This window comes from Saccoglossus kowalevskii, chromosome 21, assembly GCF_978046115.1.
Source record: "Saccoglossus kowalevskii chromosome 21, keSacKowa6.1, whole genome shotgun sequence".
NCBI classification, from domain to species: Eukaryota; Metazoa; Hemichordata; class Enteropneusta; family Harrimaniidae; genus Saccoglossus; species Saccoglossus kowalevskii.
In genome coordinates, this window is record NC_140661.1 from 14091950 (window position 1) to 14113585 (window position 21636).

Consider the following 21636-nt stretch of genomic DNA (forward strand, 5'->3'; position numbering starts at 1 on the left):
CAAAAAACTCACACATGTGGCATGATGACCACTGTCTTCTAATAGCATCCCCGTGACACTGAAACGGTAACAATTTCAGAAAATCTGTGAAAATGTTTCTCAAGTGAAAGCAAAACAAATTAACATTGTGGCTGGTAATATGAGGCTATTGTGGTAATACCGCAGTGTGCACGAAGGCAGTATGACGATCATATATAATGTTGCTTACCCCAAATAGGTAAAGTTTGAATGAGTGCAAATAGAAAATAGAAGTATCTCTTTAAAAATAAAAACAAAAGTTTCTGAATTTTGACCACAAGAGGGCATATTCTTCTTTTCCACCTGCTGAATGAATATGAATGTGTTTGCTGTATGTCCAAAATGTTTCTATTAAACTTCAACCCATCAAAACTCGTACAATCAAAGTCTGTTTGTCTGTGTTATATGTAGTATGTGAAGTTACCCAATTTATTTTGTTTGTTGTTTTATTGCTTCAGGCTACAGATCTAGCAGTGTTGGAAGAGGTGATACGGATGGTATTGGAAATAGTGAATTCATGCCTAACTAACACGTTACATCACAATCCTAATCTAATTTATACATTACTGTATAAAAAGGATTTATTTGTCCCGTTCAGAACTCATCCCACATTCCAGGATATTATACAGAATATTGACACTGTGAGTAAAATCTTAATTTTTTGAACAGTAGGGTTTTTAGATTTTTAGCTCGCCTCACTCCCCAACATACCTCAAAATTTGAAGTTTATATTACGGATGAGTAGGAAATCAAACGGGCGGTGCACCGCGGTCGACCGCATTTTATGCAAATTTATGCATAGATTCCATGACGCCGGCTGACCGTGGTCTTCCGCGATGGGCTTGCACAGCAATTCACACTTATTGTCAAGACCATTAATGAACACAAAGAACTGGGAAATTGAAAAGATCACAAAGTTCTAATGAAAAATTAAACCAATTTGGCTGAGCCAAAAGCTAGGAAACTAGTCTATAATAGTTGACGTTATTTTATTTGCCTGAGCCTTGGATCACAAAATCACAAAACGATCCAGAAAGACGTAGAGATCAACATAATATAAAATATGATCGCATTATTTTGTGAATATATATCATGCATGGTCTCAGAAAATGTTTAGAAAGATTAATGTTTCGCGTAGACCAAATATAATCACGCATAAGTATAAATTCAAAGTGTTTTAATACATTGGTGAGAGGTCGCATTTACGTGAACAAGAACATGCACTAAGAAGGAAAAGCAAGCCAAAGTCGAAACGGCGTGTATCATGGACTTGGTACAACATGCGCTGCGACAATTGAGTGGTCGTCGACATCATTTTGGGGCACAATTGAACTTCAAGTATGTTGCGAAACTTGCTACGCGGCGATGCTGACATCAAGTGTGTGTTGACCGAAGTTTGACCCCAAGTCACGCACTGAACTGGTGCGTTACCTTAGCAACCTTTTTCTTTTTTGGTCCGCGCGATTGTAAAATTGTTAGTATGTCCGGCGGTACTGTAATAACACAACTTGTATCCAACTCTGTATTGGCTTTGAATATTTCAACATCGTTTACTTAGTGTGCTGCTTTTCTAATAACGCAAATATGTTTACAGTATTGCACGGGCTCTAAGTATTTCAACTTTGCAATGTATTGCTTTTATAATAATTACGCAAACTAAGTTATTTTTATTATTGTTGGGACACTAACCCGGGCTATCGGGTCTGTGAATATTTCAATATTACCGACTTGATAATGCGTTGCATTCGTAATTATTACGCAAATATAAACATGGGGAAAAGATAGTCAGGTCCCGGAGTCAGGTGTCTAACGAAAGTCGAGAAAATATTTTAAATACTTGTGAGTCATCGATGAATTATTTTATTCGAAATAAAGTGAATATGTAATATTAACCATACAATAACATACAATATCATGCGTAATGTTAAATTTTTCTATAATAAACTCGCAGAGTACTTCGATCGCATTATTCACGTACATTTCGACTGAACTCTAATAACCACGTGTTTGAATTACGTGCGGCAGTGGGCAATGACCTCAATGAGTTCATGCACTGACATTTAAATTCGGGCCACCCAGTTTGACGCAAAACGATATATAGTTACTTAACATTTGTTCAAAAAATCGGTAAACTCTCGCGAAGAGTTAACTGAAAAGCAACGTCGTTTTTGACCAAAAAAAAAACCACGTCAATACAAGATTATGTGTGCGAGGTTAGATTTATAGAACGTACATGACCGCTTAACTCTGTTTTTTTTTTAGCTCCGCTGTCGACTTTGTCGAGCGGAGCTTATCATATGAGTGATTGTCCGTCGTCGTCGTCCGTCTCCGTCGTCCGTGTCAATGTTTTACTTTTTCGACTTCTTCTTGAAAACTACAAGCCTGAATGCTTTGATACTTGGTGTATATGTACCTTGGGTAGAGCTCTCTCAGATTTGTTCATTTCATGATGATATCTTCAATTCTCTAATTTTGGTGAATATTTTTGTCATTTTTAGTAAAAAGTGATATTTTCGACTTCTTGTTGAAAACCGCAAGTCCAATTGCTTTGATATTACATATATAGGTACTACATGTCGACCTCTCTCAGATTTGTTCATTTTGTAATGATATCTTCAATTCTCTAATTTTGGTGAATATTTTTGTAATTTTTGGTAAAAAGTGATATTTTCGACTTCTTGTTGAAAACTGCAAGTCCAATTGCTTTGATGTTACATATATAGGTACTACATGTGGACCTCTCTCAGATTTGTTCATTTTGTAATGATATCTTTAATTCTCTAATTTTGGTGAATATTTTTGTAATTTTTGGTAAAAAGTGATATTTTCGACTTCTTGTTGAAAACTGCAAGTCCAATTGCTTTGATATATTATACATATAGGTACTACATGTGAACCTCTCTCAGATTTGTTCATTTTCTAATGATATCTTCTGTTCTTTAATTGCCATGTGCATTGCTAACAGCGGAGCTATCTCAGCCGACAGGCTGCTTGTTTAATAATCATGTCGCACGTGAAACACAGGAGACATTTTAGTTCGTCCATTTCTTGTTTACCGATCTTGAACTTTTTGTCTGGAATGCGATACAGGCAAAGAATAAACATTAATGATACCCACCGTTGTCAAATCAACAAGAGGCTCGAATCAGGAAGGCTCGGCTATTTAAAACTTCGTAAATAACATTCTTTTCATGTGGTAGACTTTATTCAAGTGTAACAAACGTAAGTGAAATGTATGGACAAGTCGTAATATTCGTACCTTCGAAAGTTACGACTTTTACTCTTGGAATTGGTGATAAATACATGCATAAAATACAACATTGTTTTACGCAACAACAATTCGTATACAGCATTGGACTTATGGATTTTTATATTAATAAAATTCATGGGTCGATAATATTACCATATGCTTAGTATTTCCTTGCCAGCGATGCTCGTAACCTGCTCGATTTAAAAACAGCTATTTGAAACAAAGACTCATGAAATCACAAAGGAAACTGTTAAGTACGTATTTCACACCTTTCCCAGGACCGCGGTTCCAACCGGTACCGGTGGCCACCGCGGTAGAGACCCCTAATTATAAGCAGTCCGCGGCTCTCCCCGGTGTACCGCGGAGAGCCGCGGTGATTACCGCGGTGAACCGCCCGTTTGATTTCCTACTCTGCCCTTATGGACAGTGTCCGAAGTTGTTAATATTTGAAAATGCAATATCACATTTGCTTTTTTGGAAGTACATATATACTAAATCATTACAATATTACTTATTTTAACTACAATCTGATTAAAATAAAATCCTTTTATTTTTTTTAAATAATTATTATTATATTTTTAGCTCCGCTGTCGACTTTGTCGAGCGGAGCTTATCATATGAGTCGTCGTCCGTGTCAATGTTTTACTTTTTCGACTTCTTCTTGAAAACTACAAGCCTAAATGCTTTGATACTTGGTATATATGTACCTTGGGTAGACCTCTCTTAGGTTTGTTCATTTCATGTTGATATCTTTAATTCTCTAATTTTGGTGAATATTTTTGTCATTTTTGGTAAAAACTGATATTTTCGACTTCTTGTTAAAAACCGCAAGTGCAATTGCTTTGATATTACATCTATAGGTACTACATGTGGACCTCTCCTCTCTCAGATTTGTTAATTATGTAATGATATCTTTAATTCTTTAATTTTGGTGAATATTTTTGTCATTTTTGGTAAAAACTGATATTTTCGACTTCTTGATAAAAACCGCAAGTCCAATTGCTTTGATACTACATATATAGGTACTACATGTGGACCTCTCTCAGATTTGTTCATTTCGTGATGATATCTTCAATTCTCTAATTTTGGTGAATATTTTTGTCATTTTTGGTAAAAACTGATATTTTCGACTTCTTGTTAAAAACCGCAAGTGCAATTGCTTTGATATTACATATATAGGTACTACATGTGTACCTCTCTCAGATTTGTTCATTTTGTAATGATATCTTTAATTCTCTAATTTTGGTGAATATTTTTGTCATTTTTGGTAAAAACTGATATTTTCGACTTCTTGTTAAAAACCGCAAGTCCAATTGCTTTGATATTACATATATAGGTACTACATGTGGACCTCTCTCAGATTTGTTCATTTTGTAATGATATCTTTAATTCTCTAATTTTGGTGAATATTTTTGTCATTTTTGGTAAAAACTGATATTTTCGACTTCTTGTTAAAAACCGCAAGTGCAAATGCTTTGATATTACATATATAGGTACTACATGTGGACCTCTCTCAGATTTGTTCATTTTGTGATGATATCTTCAATTCTCTAATTTTGGTGAATATTTTTGTCATTTTTGGTAAAAAGTGATATTTTCGACTTCTTGTTGAAAACTGTAAGTCCGATTGCTTTGATATTACATATATAGGTACTACATGTGGACCTCTCTCAGATTTGTTCGTTTTGTGATGATATCTTCAATTCTCTAATTAATTTATTTTGGTGAATATTTTTGTAATTTTTGGTAAAAAGTGATATTTTCGACTTCTTGTTAAAAACTGTAAGTCCGATTGCTTTGATACTATTCATATTGTTCATTTTCTAATGATGTCTTCAGTTCTTTAATTGAAATGTGCATTGCTAACAGCAGAGCTATCTCAGCCGATAGGCTGCTTGTTATCATTTATTTGCTGGTAGCTTTGTAAAATGTTGATAATCACACAGATAAAATAATATGTATGTAATAAAAAAAGGTTGTAAAACAAATTTTCAATTTTGTTGCAGGTGTTGAATTATTTCACTTCTAAGCTAGAGCAGCATGGTACAAGTAATCTCTCGGTTCATCAGGTTTTAGATGTTATCAAGCAAGCTATATTGCAGTGGCCAAGAGACAGGCTTAAGGTAAACTATGCAGGGTTTGTGTTGCATCAGGGTTAAACTATACTATCAAGAGTTCACACATGCACATGTCGAGTGATGGCTGATTAGTTGCCACGGCACCTTTAAAGGGGCACTTCCAAATTAGTTAAATCTCACAACAAATTTACTTTCTGGATTAAAATTACAATGGATAACAAAAGATAGATTAACTTTGTAAACAACATAAACAATAGTGTCCCATGACCGGTCACTGGTAGCATAGTGCTTGTCGCATCAGACTCATGATCGGTAGACCCGAGTTCAAATCCTACCTTAGGCTTGACCCCTATCCTGAGTGAGTGTGCCACACACTCAATGGGAAGGCCAATTCCACTGGCCGAGATTCATTCACTAACGAATGCGACTTTGGGGGGGAACCTTGGTTAAGCTCCGCAGGTGCTTGTGTTCGACCGGGCCTGGTTGACGCCGGGATAGCGCATTAAAATTGCCATTTTGATAGGGAGATGGCCACACAACAATAGCGTCCCATGATTCTTTGGTGCAGTCCATGGGATTGAGCGGTTCCTCTTTAAGTATAACATTTTTACAGAGACTGGTACTTGATTGATTGATTGATTGATTGATTGATTGATTGATTGATTGATTGAATTAAAGAAGTTGTTAAAGATAGACTTTTTCTGCTACTGTATTTGCTCTATTAAAGGTGCATGTTAGCCAAAACATGTTTGTGGTGCGATTACACAACACCTGTTGACGCTGTATTTCACATTCATTCTAGTTGTTTGTGAAGGCTTTCAGCAGGTCATATTAAACTCTGGGACTTAAGGTTTAGTCTCTGTGTGTGCATCCATGCATTTATCTCGGATACCCCTTGACCAATTTCTTTTCAAACCTCACACATACTTAATGCCTTATCTGATACATGCGCATGTGGGGTGATAGCTGATTAGAGGCCATTTAAGTTGTAAAAATGCACCAAATGTTAAGGTATTGGTTATGGTACATACATTGTTGTAGATTTGAATAAATTTAAAAAATTTTAAATGAAATGTTATTTTTCCCATTATACAAAATGATAATTCTAATGTGTCAACTATGTTCTGTATGCACAGCAGATGACAATTTGGTGCGAACTTGCTTAAAAGCAAAACTATTAAATATATGCATTGGTCACCCACTTTATAACAAACAACATTATTCTATATTTCAACATTAAATACACAACTCGAACTATACATTGCATAATGCTTGTTGATTTTGTCACTGATTTGTTTTTCATTTGTCTCCAGAAATTTCCTGAGTTGAAGTTCAAGTATGTGGAAGAAGATCAACCTGAAGAGTTCTTTATTCCTTACGTCTGGTCTTTAGTGTTTCATTCTTCCAATCTCTATTGGAATAGCGACAAAATAGAACTGTTCACTCTCAATTCATAACACAGGCATATCATATCTCAACATGCAAACTTTCAACGCATTTCAGTGCATGAAGCAACGTTTTGTCTTTTCAAATATTATGGATGGTTTGATGTATTAGTTTTTAATTTGGTGCCAGAAGACAACAGACGTGTGCTTTGTACTATGTGAATTCATATGCAGCTTGTGATGATTTTTCTTCTCTTAGTACATACATATAAATAGCTAAGTTGTGGAATGGCATTGGAATTATTATCAAGCAGTATTTCCACAATTAAAAGTGCATGTGCTTATGGAAAAGATTAAAACTAGGCTTGCGGTAAAAGCTTTCTTCCAGAGCACAATCTGATGGCTATTAATTATTTAATATCAAAAACTTGTTTTGGGTGAATTCAAACTGTATACCTAATTTCTCCAGCTTATGTTACTACCGGAAATTAACTAGTAGGTCTAAATTGAATTACACTGAGAAGATGCAACTCACAGTCAAATTAGGATCAACCCCTCGTTGGGTGCCACCTACCCTCCAAGGGTGTGCTTGAAATATAGTGATAGCCTTCTGTGCTTTGAAGCAGGTCCTGTGTGCAGGCATTCAAATAAGTACCTCAGTACTGAAGTAAATAGTTCCTGAGCTTTCTAATATCTTATTCTTGAGTTGTTTTGTGCAATATGTATAGATGTTTACTTTGGGCAGACTTGAAATGCTGTATAGTATGGAATAGAAATTAAGGTGCCAATCCTCCATCATTTACTCGCCAATAATGACCAGAAAATGTGAAACAAATCTATATAAACTCTGTGCCAACCTCTGAAGTAATATTGCACACATTTTCGTCCCAAGATTGTTAGCATTAAACTTGTTTTGGGGAAGCAAATTTGGGCTTTAATTTCAATGTATATGAACAGCAGATGTTATAAATGACTGGTGTAATGTTAGACCTACATTTCATTATTCTTCACTGTTAAAACCCTCTGTACCGGTAGTTATCCCAAATTGCTTCAAACTATTGTACGCTTCGTACACTATCCTAGACACTGCGTGAATCAGTATCACTACGTGATGTTGCATCATCTGATAGCAAAGCGTTTCTGTGTTGTTAAATGGGTGTAAGGGAAGCCATTCACAACGTCAATATTATTTTATTCTGTGGACGTCCATGTATAAAAACTGTTTTTACAAGCATTTGAAATTACTGGCATACATTGTAGTAAGATGTGAAATTTATAATTTCCTAATTAAGCAGCTCAGTGAATCTTGGTTTGGTAGAATTATTCAACCCAACGATGCCAGGGTGTAAAAATTCAGTAATCTTTGGTTTTCATGTATTACTTTTCATTTAGCATGTCGAAGAAACTACTATAGAATAATTTAGTTTTACTTGAAAGTTATTTTCACTCTTTCTGCAGGGTTGAATGAGTGAAAATACTCCTCCCCCTTGTGTTCTGCATATAACTCATCATGAGTCACTGAAATGTATCACAACATGCATTAAAACGAAAAAAAATTTCAGTTGAAATATTCGAAAGTATTTCTTGTTCTTGTGGCTAACAATGTTTTGCAAGCAGCTTTGCTGACTTTCTTTCCCAATATTGCTCAACTGTCTTGTACACCTACATCTTGTAATCTAAAGTTGTGGAATTGTTTATTCTAAACCATTTTAATATTGCATGATGTGCGAATATGTGTCGCTGATGGGGGGGGGGGGGCTATAAACTGTGGCAATATATTCAATACAACAGCAGGTAACAGTTTTGCAAGTTTATCGACACAAATAGGCAATCAATTAACATTTGTACCAATATGAATTTAATCCTTCATTGTGAAACCAGCACTGTAAATATTTTTTGCATGGGGTTTTTATTTTGAACAGTTGAGTGTTGTACGTTGGTAGATTTATTTGTTCTTGCATGCCAGTTTGTGCATGATAACTGGATTTATATGTATATAACAAATGCTAACTGCTAAATGTTATTCATTAGTTCATTAATATGCATTAGCTCTACAATTTTCATTAGCTGACATATTTGAGCTGATGAATATTCATGAGCTGATTACTGTCCATTGGCTGGATTACTATTAGTAGCTGATAAATATTCATGAGTTGATTAATATTCATGAGCTGATTACTGTCCCATTGGCTGGATTACTATTACTAGCTGATAAATTTTCATGAGCTGATTAATATTCATGAGCTGATTACTGTCCCATTGGCTGGATTACTATTACTAGCTGATGAATATTCATGAGCTGATTACTGTCCCATTTGCTCACTATTATTAGCTGATACATGTTCATGCATACATACATATAGCTGGTAGCTAGTATTAGCTTATAAATATTTATGAGGTGATTACTGTCCATTGGCTCATTATTATTAGTTGATGAATATTCATGAGCTGATTACTGTTCATTGGTTCATTACTATTATTAGTTGATGAATATTTATGAGCTGATTACTGTCCCATTAGCTCATTACTATTAGCTGATACATATTCATACATACATACATATAGCTGGTAGCTAGTATTAGCTTATAAATATTTATGAGATGATTACTGTCCATTGGCTCATTATTATTATTAGTTGATGAATATTCATGAGCTGATTACTGTTCATTGGTTCATTACTATTATTAGCTGATTACTGTTAATTGGCTGATTATTTTTATTAGCTGATAAATATTCATGTGCTTATTACTGTTGGCTGATTATTATTAGCTGATCGATATCTAGATTACTCATTGGCTGATTATTAGCTGATTACTGTTCATTGGCCGATTATTATTAGCTGATAAATATTCATGAGCTGATTACTGCTCATTACTATTAGTTGATTACTGTTCATTGGCTGATTATTATTAGCTGATGAATATTTATGAGTTGATTACTGTTCATTGGCTGATTATTATTAGCTGATGAATATCCATGAGTTGATTACTGTTCATTGGCTGATTATTATTAGCTGATGAATATTTATGAGTTGATTACTGTTCATAGGCTGGTAGTTATTATTAGCTTTATAAATATTCATAAGCTGATGTATATTATTTTCCAGTTTTGTTTTAACTGTGGCTGGAGTCTCCGAGCATTACAAGTGTAATATTTGGGAATGGGGGAGATTTTATACTGTATAGACATGTTTGTTTGCTGTATTTAATTTTATTTGGCATTGTGGATGATTTTCATCTGCGGGAACAAATGTTTTATGTAATAAAGGAGAAATGTATGTAGATGTATATTGGATGATATATAAAGCTTTCATGTTTAATTCGAACAGGCTTAGAAATGCAATATGTGTGTGAAGAGGGTGAATGCAAGTGCATGTGGCCTGTTGTACGAATACGATTTATCACCCATAATTACTGATTTATAAAATTGTTGCCGACTTAGCTACTCTAATAACAGACTGCTTAAACCAATCAGCGAATATTCTGCAGGTGTGTTTGATGATATGGCTAGTATGAATTCGTTTGGTCATGTTTCTTTGTTTCTACACTGATTATGTACTTGGTATTCACATAATTTGTAAAATCTAAAAAGTTTTTGAAAATGGACAAAAGACGGATATCTGAAGGATTACATGGGTAACAGTGTGTGTTACAATTTTATTTGTATGTCAAGTAGATGGGTGGGAGGGAAAACTACATTCAGATGTGTAATTGAACAGTTTTCTTCTGCATATGTGTTTTTGTTTAAACATGTGCATTTTTTTTTCTTAGCCACACGGTGATTAAAATTATTCAAACTATTCAATGAATTTCATTAATTTATTTAGTATTGCCATCCTGACGTGCAGATCATTTTGTAACTCCAATATGGATGTTATTACAGAATACAGGCTGCCTCTCGGCTTCATGTTATAACAGCAACATATTTGATTTGGAAGCACCCAGTTCAGTGCAAAAAGCAATGTTCTACCGCTATTATTTTCGTTGTCATCTGATTTGCATGTGCCTGACTAAAATAATGTTTAAGATGGAAGCCTTTATGTGTGGGGTTTCAATGACTAAAAATGGGCCCTTTTTCAACAAAAAAATCATGTCACTAATCTGAGAATAGAATAAAGCTGCTTGGTTCGAACATTAAGAAGTATTGTGGATAAAGAAGTTTAAATACAGGTGGAGTTGCTATAACGTGAGATCTCTAATAAGAGAATGTATAACATTTTTGTAATTGTGTAGCTTGGTGAATCTGGCGGCTTGCCATTTTGTTCGGGGAGTAAGTAGTGATGCATTAAATTTAAACTGTGTAATGAGAGGTGAAATATCCGCCCTTGCGGAGTTAAACCGTGTACTGCTTACGCCCCTTGGCTATACTGCAGATACGTGCTGTATATTCATGTTTGAGGTGCCGGTAATGGTGCGAGGTGTATTCTCGGTGGCGGACATCCGGGCATTTTCACCGCCTGCCAACCATCACGGTGAAAAACAAAGGCCGAAAACTATCAGAAAACGGTACTTTGGGGTGGTTGTTGAGACTCCCCTGAACAGTGTAACACGATTACCCCTGCGTGTGCAACATGTATAAATTCGGTCACGGGTGTTCAAGATTACTTCAAAGTTGAGTTTGTGTTGTTTTCTCAAATTTAGCTATTTTCACGGCTCCTCGACCGGCGTTTCACAGCAGCGCGCACAGAGCCCATAGAAATACATGGTACAGTGGTGCGCGTCTTAGCAACGTGGAACGTCTTGTGACATAGTCAGGACAGAAATGGGAATGTTTGGTAAAGGGGTTGGGGGATGTTACAATTAATATCAACTTATTTAAACCACGATACTGAGATATGGAAATCTAAAAACACGCACACTCTAGAATAGTACGTCTTGACCAAGCCCGTCTCAGGTTTCCACAAGGAAACAGTTAGGCAGGGAACTGAGACTTTCGAATTTCATGTAAATAAACAATGTATTTTACACGCGTTGTATACGTCGCTATGAGTCCCATATCGAACAGAACGCGGCGTGACGACTGCCGCCCTTTAAATACTCTAGAAGACGAATATCATTTGCTAATGGTTTGTATTTTCTATGTTCACATTAGCTTAACATGCGTCATAAAATACTATTATCTTCATTTGTAAAGTTGACTTTACTTTTGAAAGCAGAATAGTATAATTTTGGGTAATTTAGCAACGTTCATCGTCTCTGAAATTTTCAAAATAGTTTTATACGTTGTGTTGTTTTATAAGTGTACTCCCGAATATTTTTTTATAGTGTGACCGGTATGCTTGTTGTACAGAAGATTGTCTCGTGCGAATGTAATCCAGGCTGTAGAGGGCGCAATTCGGCAAAAGTGGTTTTCTTGTGTTTCACATTTCGTTAAAAGACAGCATTTTGTTTAAAGTGGGATAGTCGTCACCTACGCATGCGTCAGATGGCCATAACGTGTCATTGTTTACAAACAAGCGTCTGCCTTTGCGTTCTTTATTGCGTTCTCTATATCATCGCTTGGGACTCAATTGTCGCGCGTGCGCAGGTGACGACCTAGCCTGACAAGTTGGCGTGAGGGGCGCCCTGGATTGGCTGGGGTTCGTAGCACCACCTACGCCAATTTTTCAGGCTAGTGACGACCCTCCTGCTTTAAATCGCTAATTGTGCGGCTCCACAATGATCGCATAATGTAAAAGCCTAACAATGCGTTCTGTGAAATTGTTCTCAAAATAGTGATTTTTGAAAAATAGGACAAACGCACAAAATGATGCTATTTCAATTATTTTGCATAAAAATCAATGAACATTGTCATGCAAATTATTACCAATTTTCTCAAAAAAATATGAATAGGTTTCTACCATAAAATAAAAATTTGCAGCTATGTATTAATTTGCTTCCATTTATGTATTCACAGGCAGGGATTATTAGGCAGAGCTATACTAAAGAACACAAGAACCTTCCAACTCTTCGATCTTTGATTTTATGCTTAACAGACTTTTCTTAAATATTAAAAGACTTGCTGATTATTGGAAAACGGTATGTGTATCAATCTAATATGAAGAACCACCTATCTGCATTGTGTCAACACAGGTGGCGCTATTCAGCACAGTTGGTTTGCGGCGATCTGCGTGTCAATGACCTATATGTGTTTACAAATTTTGAAGAAATCACCAAACAAACAAACAAACAAACTCGATGTTTTGAAGAGATGGCCCAAATGGGCTAAATTAAAAATGAATTTCTCTATTTACGAACAATTTCATTAGTGTATAGAAACAGCATGAACTGTTTTTGCTACCAGTGATGCTGTGGATTTCATAACAGTAATTTACCATTTGTATAAATAACCCCAAATGACCTTGTATTTTGTTAATTTGTTTTTCTTTTCTTTTCTTTCATTTGTATTTTCTTGTGTATCTTTTTCTGTCGTAAATAATATGTACTATTTGGGTGATAAAAATTGAACAAAAGCTATATAAAAAAAAAACACAATACAAGAATACGACGACAATATTTACCTACAGTAAATCCAATCGACCAAATTTAAAAAGCAATTGGCAGTCATTATGTTGGAATCAACTGTCCCAAGACAGTATACCTAATAAGTATTAACAGATGACAAAAGGTCAATATTTTCATGTGAAAACTAAAAAAGTGAAAAAGGTAGATTAAGAACACGACAATATTAAATTTAATCTGGACAGTCCAATCTTGTTGATATCTTCATTTTAAGGCGTGGGGACCGAAATGTTGAACTTTATTCCGGGGTGGTATATGAATTATAGACTTTGGAATTTCAATAAATATGCTAAGCGAATCATTGGCAAATAAAAGTCACTATGTGGAACGCTCGCTAAACTGGTGATTTGATGTGGTTTGAATCGTGAGTTGGCGTACACTGGCACATGAACAACAAAATCTGACATCTTTGTAACTTTTATTTCTATTTGACATCGACGAGCTGTATATATATGACAGGTTCCCAACTGATGAGTTAAAAGAGTAAAGCCAGTCTTTCGCACCATGTACTATGATAAGGCCACACTGATTCAATTTTATGGATGACATCCTCTGGAGACCCCAAAACTAATGCGAGAGGGCGAAAAAAAAAATCTTGCCAAAAAAAAAATGCTGCTAAAACCATAGGACTACGGAGCTGGTATTACGAATTGAACCACAGAACACAGTGTATCAAAAAAAACAAAAAAACAAGTCTTTATTTGTAGGAGACACATGTTGATGTACACATCTCGTACTGTATTACTGTAACAGGTATAACCATTTCAGACAAGCTCTAGTACATGTAGTCATGATGAAGTACCTTCAGTCAGAAACACTGCAATCAAGGTACAGCATGAACACCATTTTCAGTACAAGTCAAGGCGGAATGTACATATCACTACTTTATGACAATAACTATTAACAAAACATTGCAATGATACAGAAATGTCCTTGCTTGCTCCTCTCGACACACCTGGGGTTAGCTTTAACTGTGTTGTCAGGTGAAATGAAGCCCTACATGTTAACCCTGCAAGTATGTCTAGTGTCTCATGTCTAGGGATCTCAACCTCAAGCATCAAAAAAAAAAAAAGATCTCTGGCACTCCTCTACACATCGATCTCTTCAACAATAGGTCTTTTATTCCTTCTCAGCTATCACATCCCTCGGCCACCATACACCTCCACTCCTATCCAATTTCTCTCATCGTTGCATCGCGGGACAGCCACCTCTGGACAATATGTCCTTATAGCTGTGTAAACGTTACATCTCCCTGGCCGACGTCAATTGCGTACCAGTCTACAACAATCCCTCTGTTTTTCCTCTGAAATTTTATGCTCACGTATTTTGGTGGCGTGGTCGCCATGCTGGAATTGCTTGGCAATGCAATACGCATGTAAAGAAGATCATTTACGACATAACTGACACGTTTTGTGATAGTCCAAAACGAGTTTTGCAACAATATGAGTTGGCAAGTTCCAGACTAAAAACCGATCTGTGGAGACTCGTCGTAGGAGATTTTTTTTTTTTTTTTTTTTTTTTGAGAACAGGCGAAACTAATGCGCGCGTGGATGTCATCCATAAAATTAAGTCGGTGTGGCCTAAGTACAGTGCAAAACAGAATAAGCAAAACAAGTCAGAGTATTTATTCATTTCCCGTCTGTGTGTGTGTGTGTGTGTGTGTGTGTGTGTGTATACGGCCGTGATTTAAATACTACACGAACATCGGATTGTTGGTAGTCTGTCTGCAGTTATTTGGTCGTACCTAGATAATCTACATACGTCTTGTGCAATTCTCATGACATTCGCGTGATTGAAAATTTAAAAAAAAAACTGTGTTTCAATACCCGAAATAGTTAAGAAAAAGTACAATATCAAATTTGGTCGTCAGGTAATTCCTGGGACTACATTTGGACGACACAAGCACTACTGTATTCGTCTATATCGAGTCTTTCGAATGACGTGTTTTTATAGTAGCATGCTTTGTAACTTTTAGTGAATGTCTAAGTCACAGATTTTCACCACGTTTTACCCCTGTTTCAATCCTAGCTTTTTTTCCATGCGCCGAACAGTTATCATTGTCGAATATGAAAATATATATACGCACGTATACATGCATGCTATACGCCCATATGCCTTTGCTTTTAAGATAAGACGATCTTAATATCGTAATGGCGCCAGTAATTTACATAAAATGCTCAGAGTTTATCTGTACTCCTCATCGGTAATGGATGATTTCCTTTCCATTTCTCCGACATGGGTTGTCTCTCGTCACATCTTGGGAAATGTGGCATTTTACGAATTGATATTTCGACCTTCTTTTATTCTGGGGTGAACATCTCTGCTCATTAGCCAGAATCTCGATTACTCATATTTCTTTATAGTATTACAAATGTGTCCACTGGGAGATTTAACCAAATATATACGATTTGTTTAAAGAGTGGACATTATTCATTACGCAATCTGATTGTGGGTTTACAATTGTGGAGAAATTCACCTTTATTTCAGTATGTTAGGCCGCTACCAGTATAATAATCCTTCTTTATAATGGCACGGTCTTTGGTTTTATGTCGAAACCTTGCTATTTCTGCCTGGTTGATCCATTGGCAACTCGAATTTGATTGAAAATGAGTGTGTTTAAAGCGCGGTAGTCGTCGCGCAGCGCGTGTTCGAATTTCATGTAAATAAACAATGTATTTTACACGCGTTGTATATATACGTCGCTATGAGTCTCATATCGAACAGGACGCGGCGCGACGACCACCGCCCTTTAAAGTAGAATAATATGACCCGGTTGTTGGTCCACGTCACCGTAGTTTGTCTCCAGTCTCTTCCTGATGCATAAGAAGCCAAGTATGTCCACCTTTTAAGTTTTCAAACAAAATCCGAAAACCAGATTTAAAAAAAATGATCGGTAGCCAAAAATAAAAAAATAAAAAAATTATTGAAAATATACATAAAATTGTACAAAATGATGCACCGGAAATGACGTTCAATTGGATAACGAAATTGGTCTGGATCGATTGATAGTACACATTTTTCTAATAGTGTGAAATGTTTAAAATCGTATAATTCACCCCCCATATTCTCGCAAGTCCCAATAAATGAAAACAGCGTTTTGCAAGCTGATTTACAATAATTTGTATTGAGCATGCGCAGAATTCGAACTTTTAAAATAATTCCTTCTTAATATGATACGATTATATGATCGTAGACATTAATCGAATCCAGGTGATTGTAAAAACAATGACCTTTCCGTTAAAAGACAAAAAGTCAACCTGAAATACAGACGATAAGCATCAGCTGTCGTTCTTTTGTTTTAATTTGTGGAGACAAGCATCCTGCAAGAGCCAGACCTCTGTCTCGCGATATCCCTCGAGATTTCAGGAAGCGTATCTCAGCGTCGAAGCCCATTATTGTGGAGGCAGTCAGGGAGTCCCACGTGTTCATGACTCCAAATTGCAGAGAATGAATCGAAGCATGTATATTCCAGAATGACGAGACTGCCCAGGCCGTCCTTTATTCATGTTTTAGTTTTCAAATGTTTTAGTTTGTGCGCAGTTTTCAAGTATCTTCAGCTCTGTGGTTCCACAAGAAACAAACCTTGTTATAGCGCCACCAACGCCGTTGTACAATTTGCAATCAGGCCGGCCGGACTACGAATGCTAAGAAACTTGATTTTTCAAATGCCGTAACGGTTATTAAATGTCGTTGTTGTTGTTGTTGTTTTTAAAAAATTTGTGTTGATGCATTTGTGAAAAGCGACCATTACTTCATCGTGTATTGCCCACACAAATAGACACAAATCCTATTTTGTTTATTAATTTTACGTTGAATTATGTATCACCGAGCTATTCGTGTCAAGGGTGTATTTGGGAATCAGTTTGAATGTTCTGTTTTAGCATTATGCATTGTGTATGATTGATCGTAAATTTAATGCGTTTTATTGTAGAATATAACTTACAAATAATAATCATTTAATTATATCTCAGTGGACTCGCGGTTAAAACTTACACCAAGCACGGTACCCGATTTGTGCATTTCGGGGTAAAACCCGCGCGTTTTATCAAAGATATTATGCCTTATAATCGCAGAAAATCGGACATGGATGAGAACATGTATTTTTTAATACCATTGTGTGATAACGTGTGACGATGAATACTAGTACATTTGATTATAATGAAATAAAAGCATTGTTCTTGTAGCACAATAAAGATTTGTTTGATAAAACATTACAAAATATAACACTCACGCACGCTGGTTGTAACATTCAATAACAGTCACTGGACACGTGTTTTGGATTTACCATCTAACAATTAGAAATATGTTTAGTATACGATTAACCATATCCCATTTTGGTCGACAACGTGCAGTATCAAACAAACGATATCACAAATGTACATTTCACGAGTCGTCTGTATTGCATGACCAACCACGCATTTTCCAACCTTGAACATATGAGATTCTGAATAATATTGATTATAACGGAAAATATAACTTGCTGAACCTGTCGGTCTTTGGGAAATGCAACAAAAAACATGCTTACATTATGAATTCTGTTTAAGCATAGACCTAAAAATAAAAGTATATGTATAAGACCTGTGGTTTTAAGCGCCATGCTTACATCACGTGGACATCACGATGTCTGGCAAAGCGAAGGCTTGGCGACTTGAAATCACGCCAGTATCAAATAATCTCCCAAAAGCTTCAAAAGCTGTCAAAAGATCGTATCACGAAGCGATTTATGTCTCAAAGATCAACTAAATGTGTAATTTCCATTTTTATTGTCGTCTAGAAGACGGCTACCGCCGGTTTGGGGGCGGCTATCTGATGCAGCCGACACCACGTGTCGCTTCACTTTTAATGTTCAGACGCGCTTTGCGCAGTCTTTTATGAAAAATACTTTTTTAATACTCTATAAATGTGAAATTTAAAACATTGTCTCTGTGAAAATATACTGAAAAATGCAATAATTGGTTAATAAAATGGACAACAGTTTGCTATTAACGCGAGAATTGGGTGACAATTTTCTCAAATCTCCACAATAATTTGTACAAATTCAGACCGTTAAATTCAGTTTCCATGATAATTCTGCTTTCCCGTGACTGTAAGATAAGAAAGGCTATAGAGGGCGCTGTCCGAATGGATGACGCGACTTGATGTTCGCTCAAGGAGAACAGACTCACTGTCTCCGTCAAAGATATCGATGTCGATCTTTGTGTTGAATTCGTGGCGTATGAATTTTATAGTAAAAAAATGATTTATTTCTCCCCTTTAGAGCAATGCAGATATGGCGGGATCGTTTAATATTGCCTTATCAATCAAATCAATAAATCAATCAATCAATCAATGACAAGAACAAAGAAACAGGTAATTTTAGGTCGAAATTGAAACCAGTGATTTACCCAGCTGTGCTAGGCGAAGTTATTATTGAAAAAATAACGTTTTTTTCTCCCACTTTCGTCTCATCTATAACGATATTCTCTCGTAATCAAAACGAAGTATCACCGTGACGGTCTTCACTGTAGAGTACGTTCGATTTTCGTACAAACACGTACATTGTTTACTCGCATGGCGCTCATATCGCGACGACCGCCGCCCTGCAAAATATACCTTTATTTGTAAAATGTTTCTTTCTACGCTTAGAATGGGAGGTGGCAGAGTGCTGTGTCCTCTAATGTATATTACTTGTTTACCGCGATATGCGTACAGTGAATCCATCCAATTCTTCCTTATTAATTCATTACTCGAACGAAAGGTCGCAATTATTGAACGTCCCCGACAGGAGCCGATATCATTAAAAACCAGTAGACTGCAGAAATGTGTTTTCCTGCGGCGTGTGACAGAAACATTTCACATCACCTGTCGCGTTCCAACATTTGTAATGATTAGATTTATTCACGCCGTAATTTTGATATAACACTTTGCAAATTTGTATGTAGTTTTCTATAATTTCTTCTTTAATTTTGTACCAAAAGGGCTTACTTTTACGATTGCCTACACGCCTTTGTCACAATTTCTGGAAAAAATGATGTATTTTTTGAATGATTACAATAGTTGACTTTGACGTATGAAACGGGTCATTAGCGACAGGCAGTTTGTATGGTTTCTAATAAATATTGCTGACAAATTGAAGAAACATATTGATGTGCGCTGTCCATGTAATTTCGCATCGAACACATTCATTGAATGCTTTTCAGATATTAGAATTCCTTTTTTTTTTCTTTCAACTTGGGGAAGCAATTTGTGGCATGAAATCAACTCAAACAACAACCTGCATATGCGATCGGCGATTTTTCCATTCTGAAACATTAAAAGACCGAATTTTGTGGAGGTATTATTGTATTACGGTACATGTGGTTTGCGTGCGTATGTTTCAATCGCACTAATAGTAAATGCTCTCTTCGACGCATACATTATTGTTATCCCAGTTCCTGTGTTTTTACTTTTAGTTGCCGAAGTAGAATGATGTTATACACCCGGTCATTAGACGAGTTTAATAAACTAGAAACGCCGATTGTACGTGTATCGACACGTCCAATAATAACTATTTTCAATACAGACGTGAGAACGATGTGTTGAAGAAGTTTAGAATCTGGAAATTGTCTTTGTGTAGTTAGTTTTTGCAGAAGTTGTCGAGATATTGTTAGTGGCGTGCCGAGCGTGTTACATTGGGTGCCGTGCAGTCTGTGCCGGCAGAGTATCACTGATCGTATAAGGGTGTACCGCAAATGGGTAGTATAATCTCTCGAGAGTCGAATTTCCACTGTAATTATTGCACGAGATGAGAAAACTTGTCCTTGGCTGATTTCAATTCTGCTATCAGATAATAAGTGACGACATGTTTTTTTTTTGCCTCAAGCTACGAGTAGGTCGTACAAAGCCTGGTATGTACATCACGCACGTCACAGCGGCGCCATGGACAGCGCGTACCATCCAGGTAACACTCAGACCACATATAGTATTGTACTATCCGGGACGAACACCATCCAGACATGCGCCATGTAGGTACCACTATAAACCCGCACCATCAAGGTACCACCGTAAACGCGTACCATCAAGGTACCACCGTAAACGCGTACCATCAAGGTACCGCTGCAGACGCACACAATCAAGGTACCACTGCAGACGCCCATCATCCAGGTACCACTACAGATGCGCAATATGGCGGACATTGTAACGTTTACAGGGCGTAATATGGCGGACATCGTAAGTTTACAGAGGCGTAATATGGCGGACATTGTAACGTTTACAAGGGCGTAATATGGCGGACATTGTAACGTTTACATGAGCGTAATATGGCGGCCATTGTAACGTTTACAGGGGCGTAATATGGCGGCCATTGTAACGTTTACAGGGGCGTAATATGGCGGACATTGTAACGTTTACAGAGACGTAATATGGCGGCCATTGCAACGTTTACAGGGGCGTAATATGGCGGCCATTATAACGTTTACAGAGGCATAATGTGACGGCCATTACAACGTTTACAGGGGCGTAATATGGCGGCCATTGTAACGTTTACAGGGGCGTAATATGGCGGCCATTGTAACGTTTACAAGGGCGTAATATGGCGCACATTGTAACGTTTACAGGGGCGTAATATGGCGCAGATTGTAACGTTTACAGGGGCGTAATATGGTGCACATTGTAACGTTTACATGGGCGTAATATGGCGCACATTGTAACGTTTACAGGGGTGTAATATAGCGCACATTGTAACGTTTACATGGGCGTAATATGGCGCACATTGTAACGTTTACATGGGCGTAATATGGCGCACATTGTAACGTTTGCAGGGGCGTAATATGGCGCACATTGTAACGTTTACAGGGGTGTAATATAGCGCACATTGTAACGTTTACAGGGGCGTAATATGGCGCACATTGTAACGTTTATAGGGGTGTAATATGGCGGACAATGAATAATTCCCACTCGTTTCGGTTGACCGTTGTTTAGGTCTGTTTTGTACTTTCCATGTATTTATATCTTTAACGCAGTCTGTCATCAACACACTGAACTGCCTGAACAATTCGACACTTTGATGTAAGTTCTTTCTAGTGTAAGTACTTTCTTGCACTAATCACATATTTATATTTGTTTATTAATAACGAGTTTTTAGCAGTTAAGGTAGAAGTCTACTCATGAATTCAAATACCCAGAATTTATAAATTTCACAATAAATTGTAATCAAAGGCAATATTGGATATTGACTTTAAAATGTTACCATTTTTCTTTAACATTATGCTCTATGGAATTCGTTAATTTATTTATTCATTAATTAATTCAATTATTCATTCATTCATTTATTTATTTATTTATTTATTTATTTATTTATTTATTTATTTATTTATTTATTTATTTATTTATTTATTTATTTATTTATTTATTTATTTATTTATTTATTTATTTATTTATTTATTTAT

At 36.3% G+C, this 21636-nt stretch overlaps 1 protein-coding gene across 3 annotated transcripts in view; it reads left to right on the forward strand.

Moving 5' to 3' along the window:
• Window positions 1-10056, forward strand: part of LOC100374358 (dymeclin-like) — a 33471-nt gene extending 23415 nt beyond the window's left edge. For all 3 annotated transcript variants that reach the window (XM_085495227.1, XM_002731129.4, XM_085495228.1), the window contains exons 13-15: window positions 477-659; window positions 5275-5391; window positions 6660-10056. In XM_085495227.1, the coding sequence (XP_085351353.1) occupies window positions 477-659; window positions 5275-5391; window positions 6660-6803 (444 nt within the window). In that variant the 3' untranslated portion in view covers window positions 6804-10056. The remainder of the gene's footprint in view (window positions 1-476; window positions 660-5274; window positions 5392-6659) is intronic.
• The last annotated feature ends 11580 nt before the right edge of the window (window positions 10057-21636 follow it).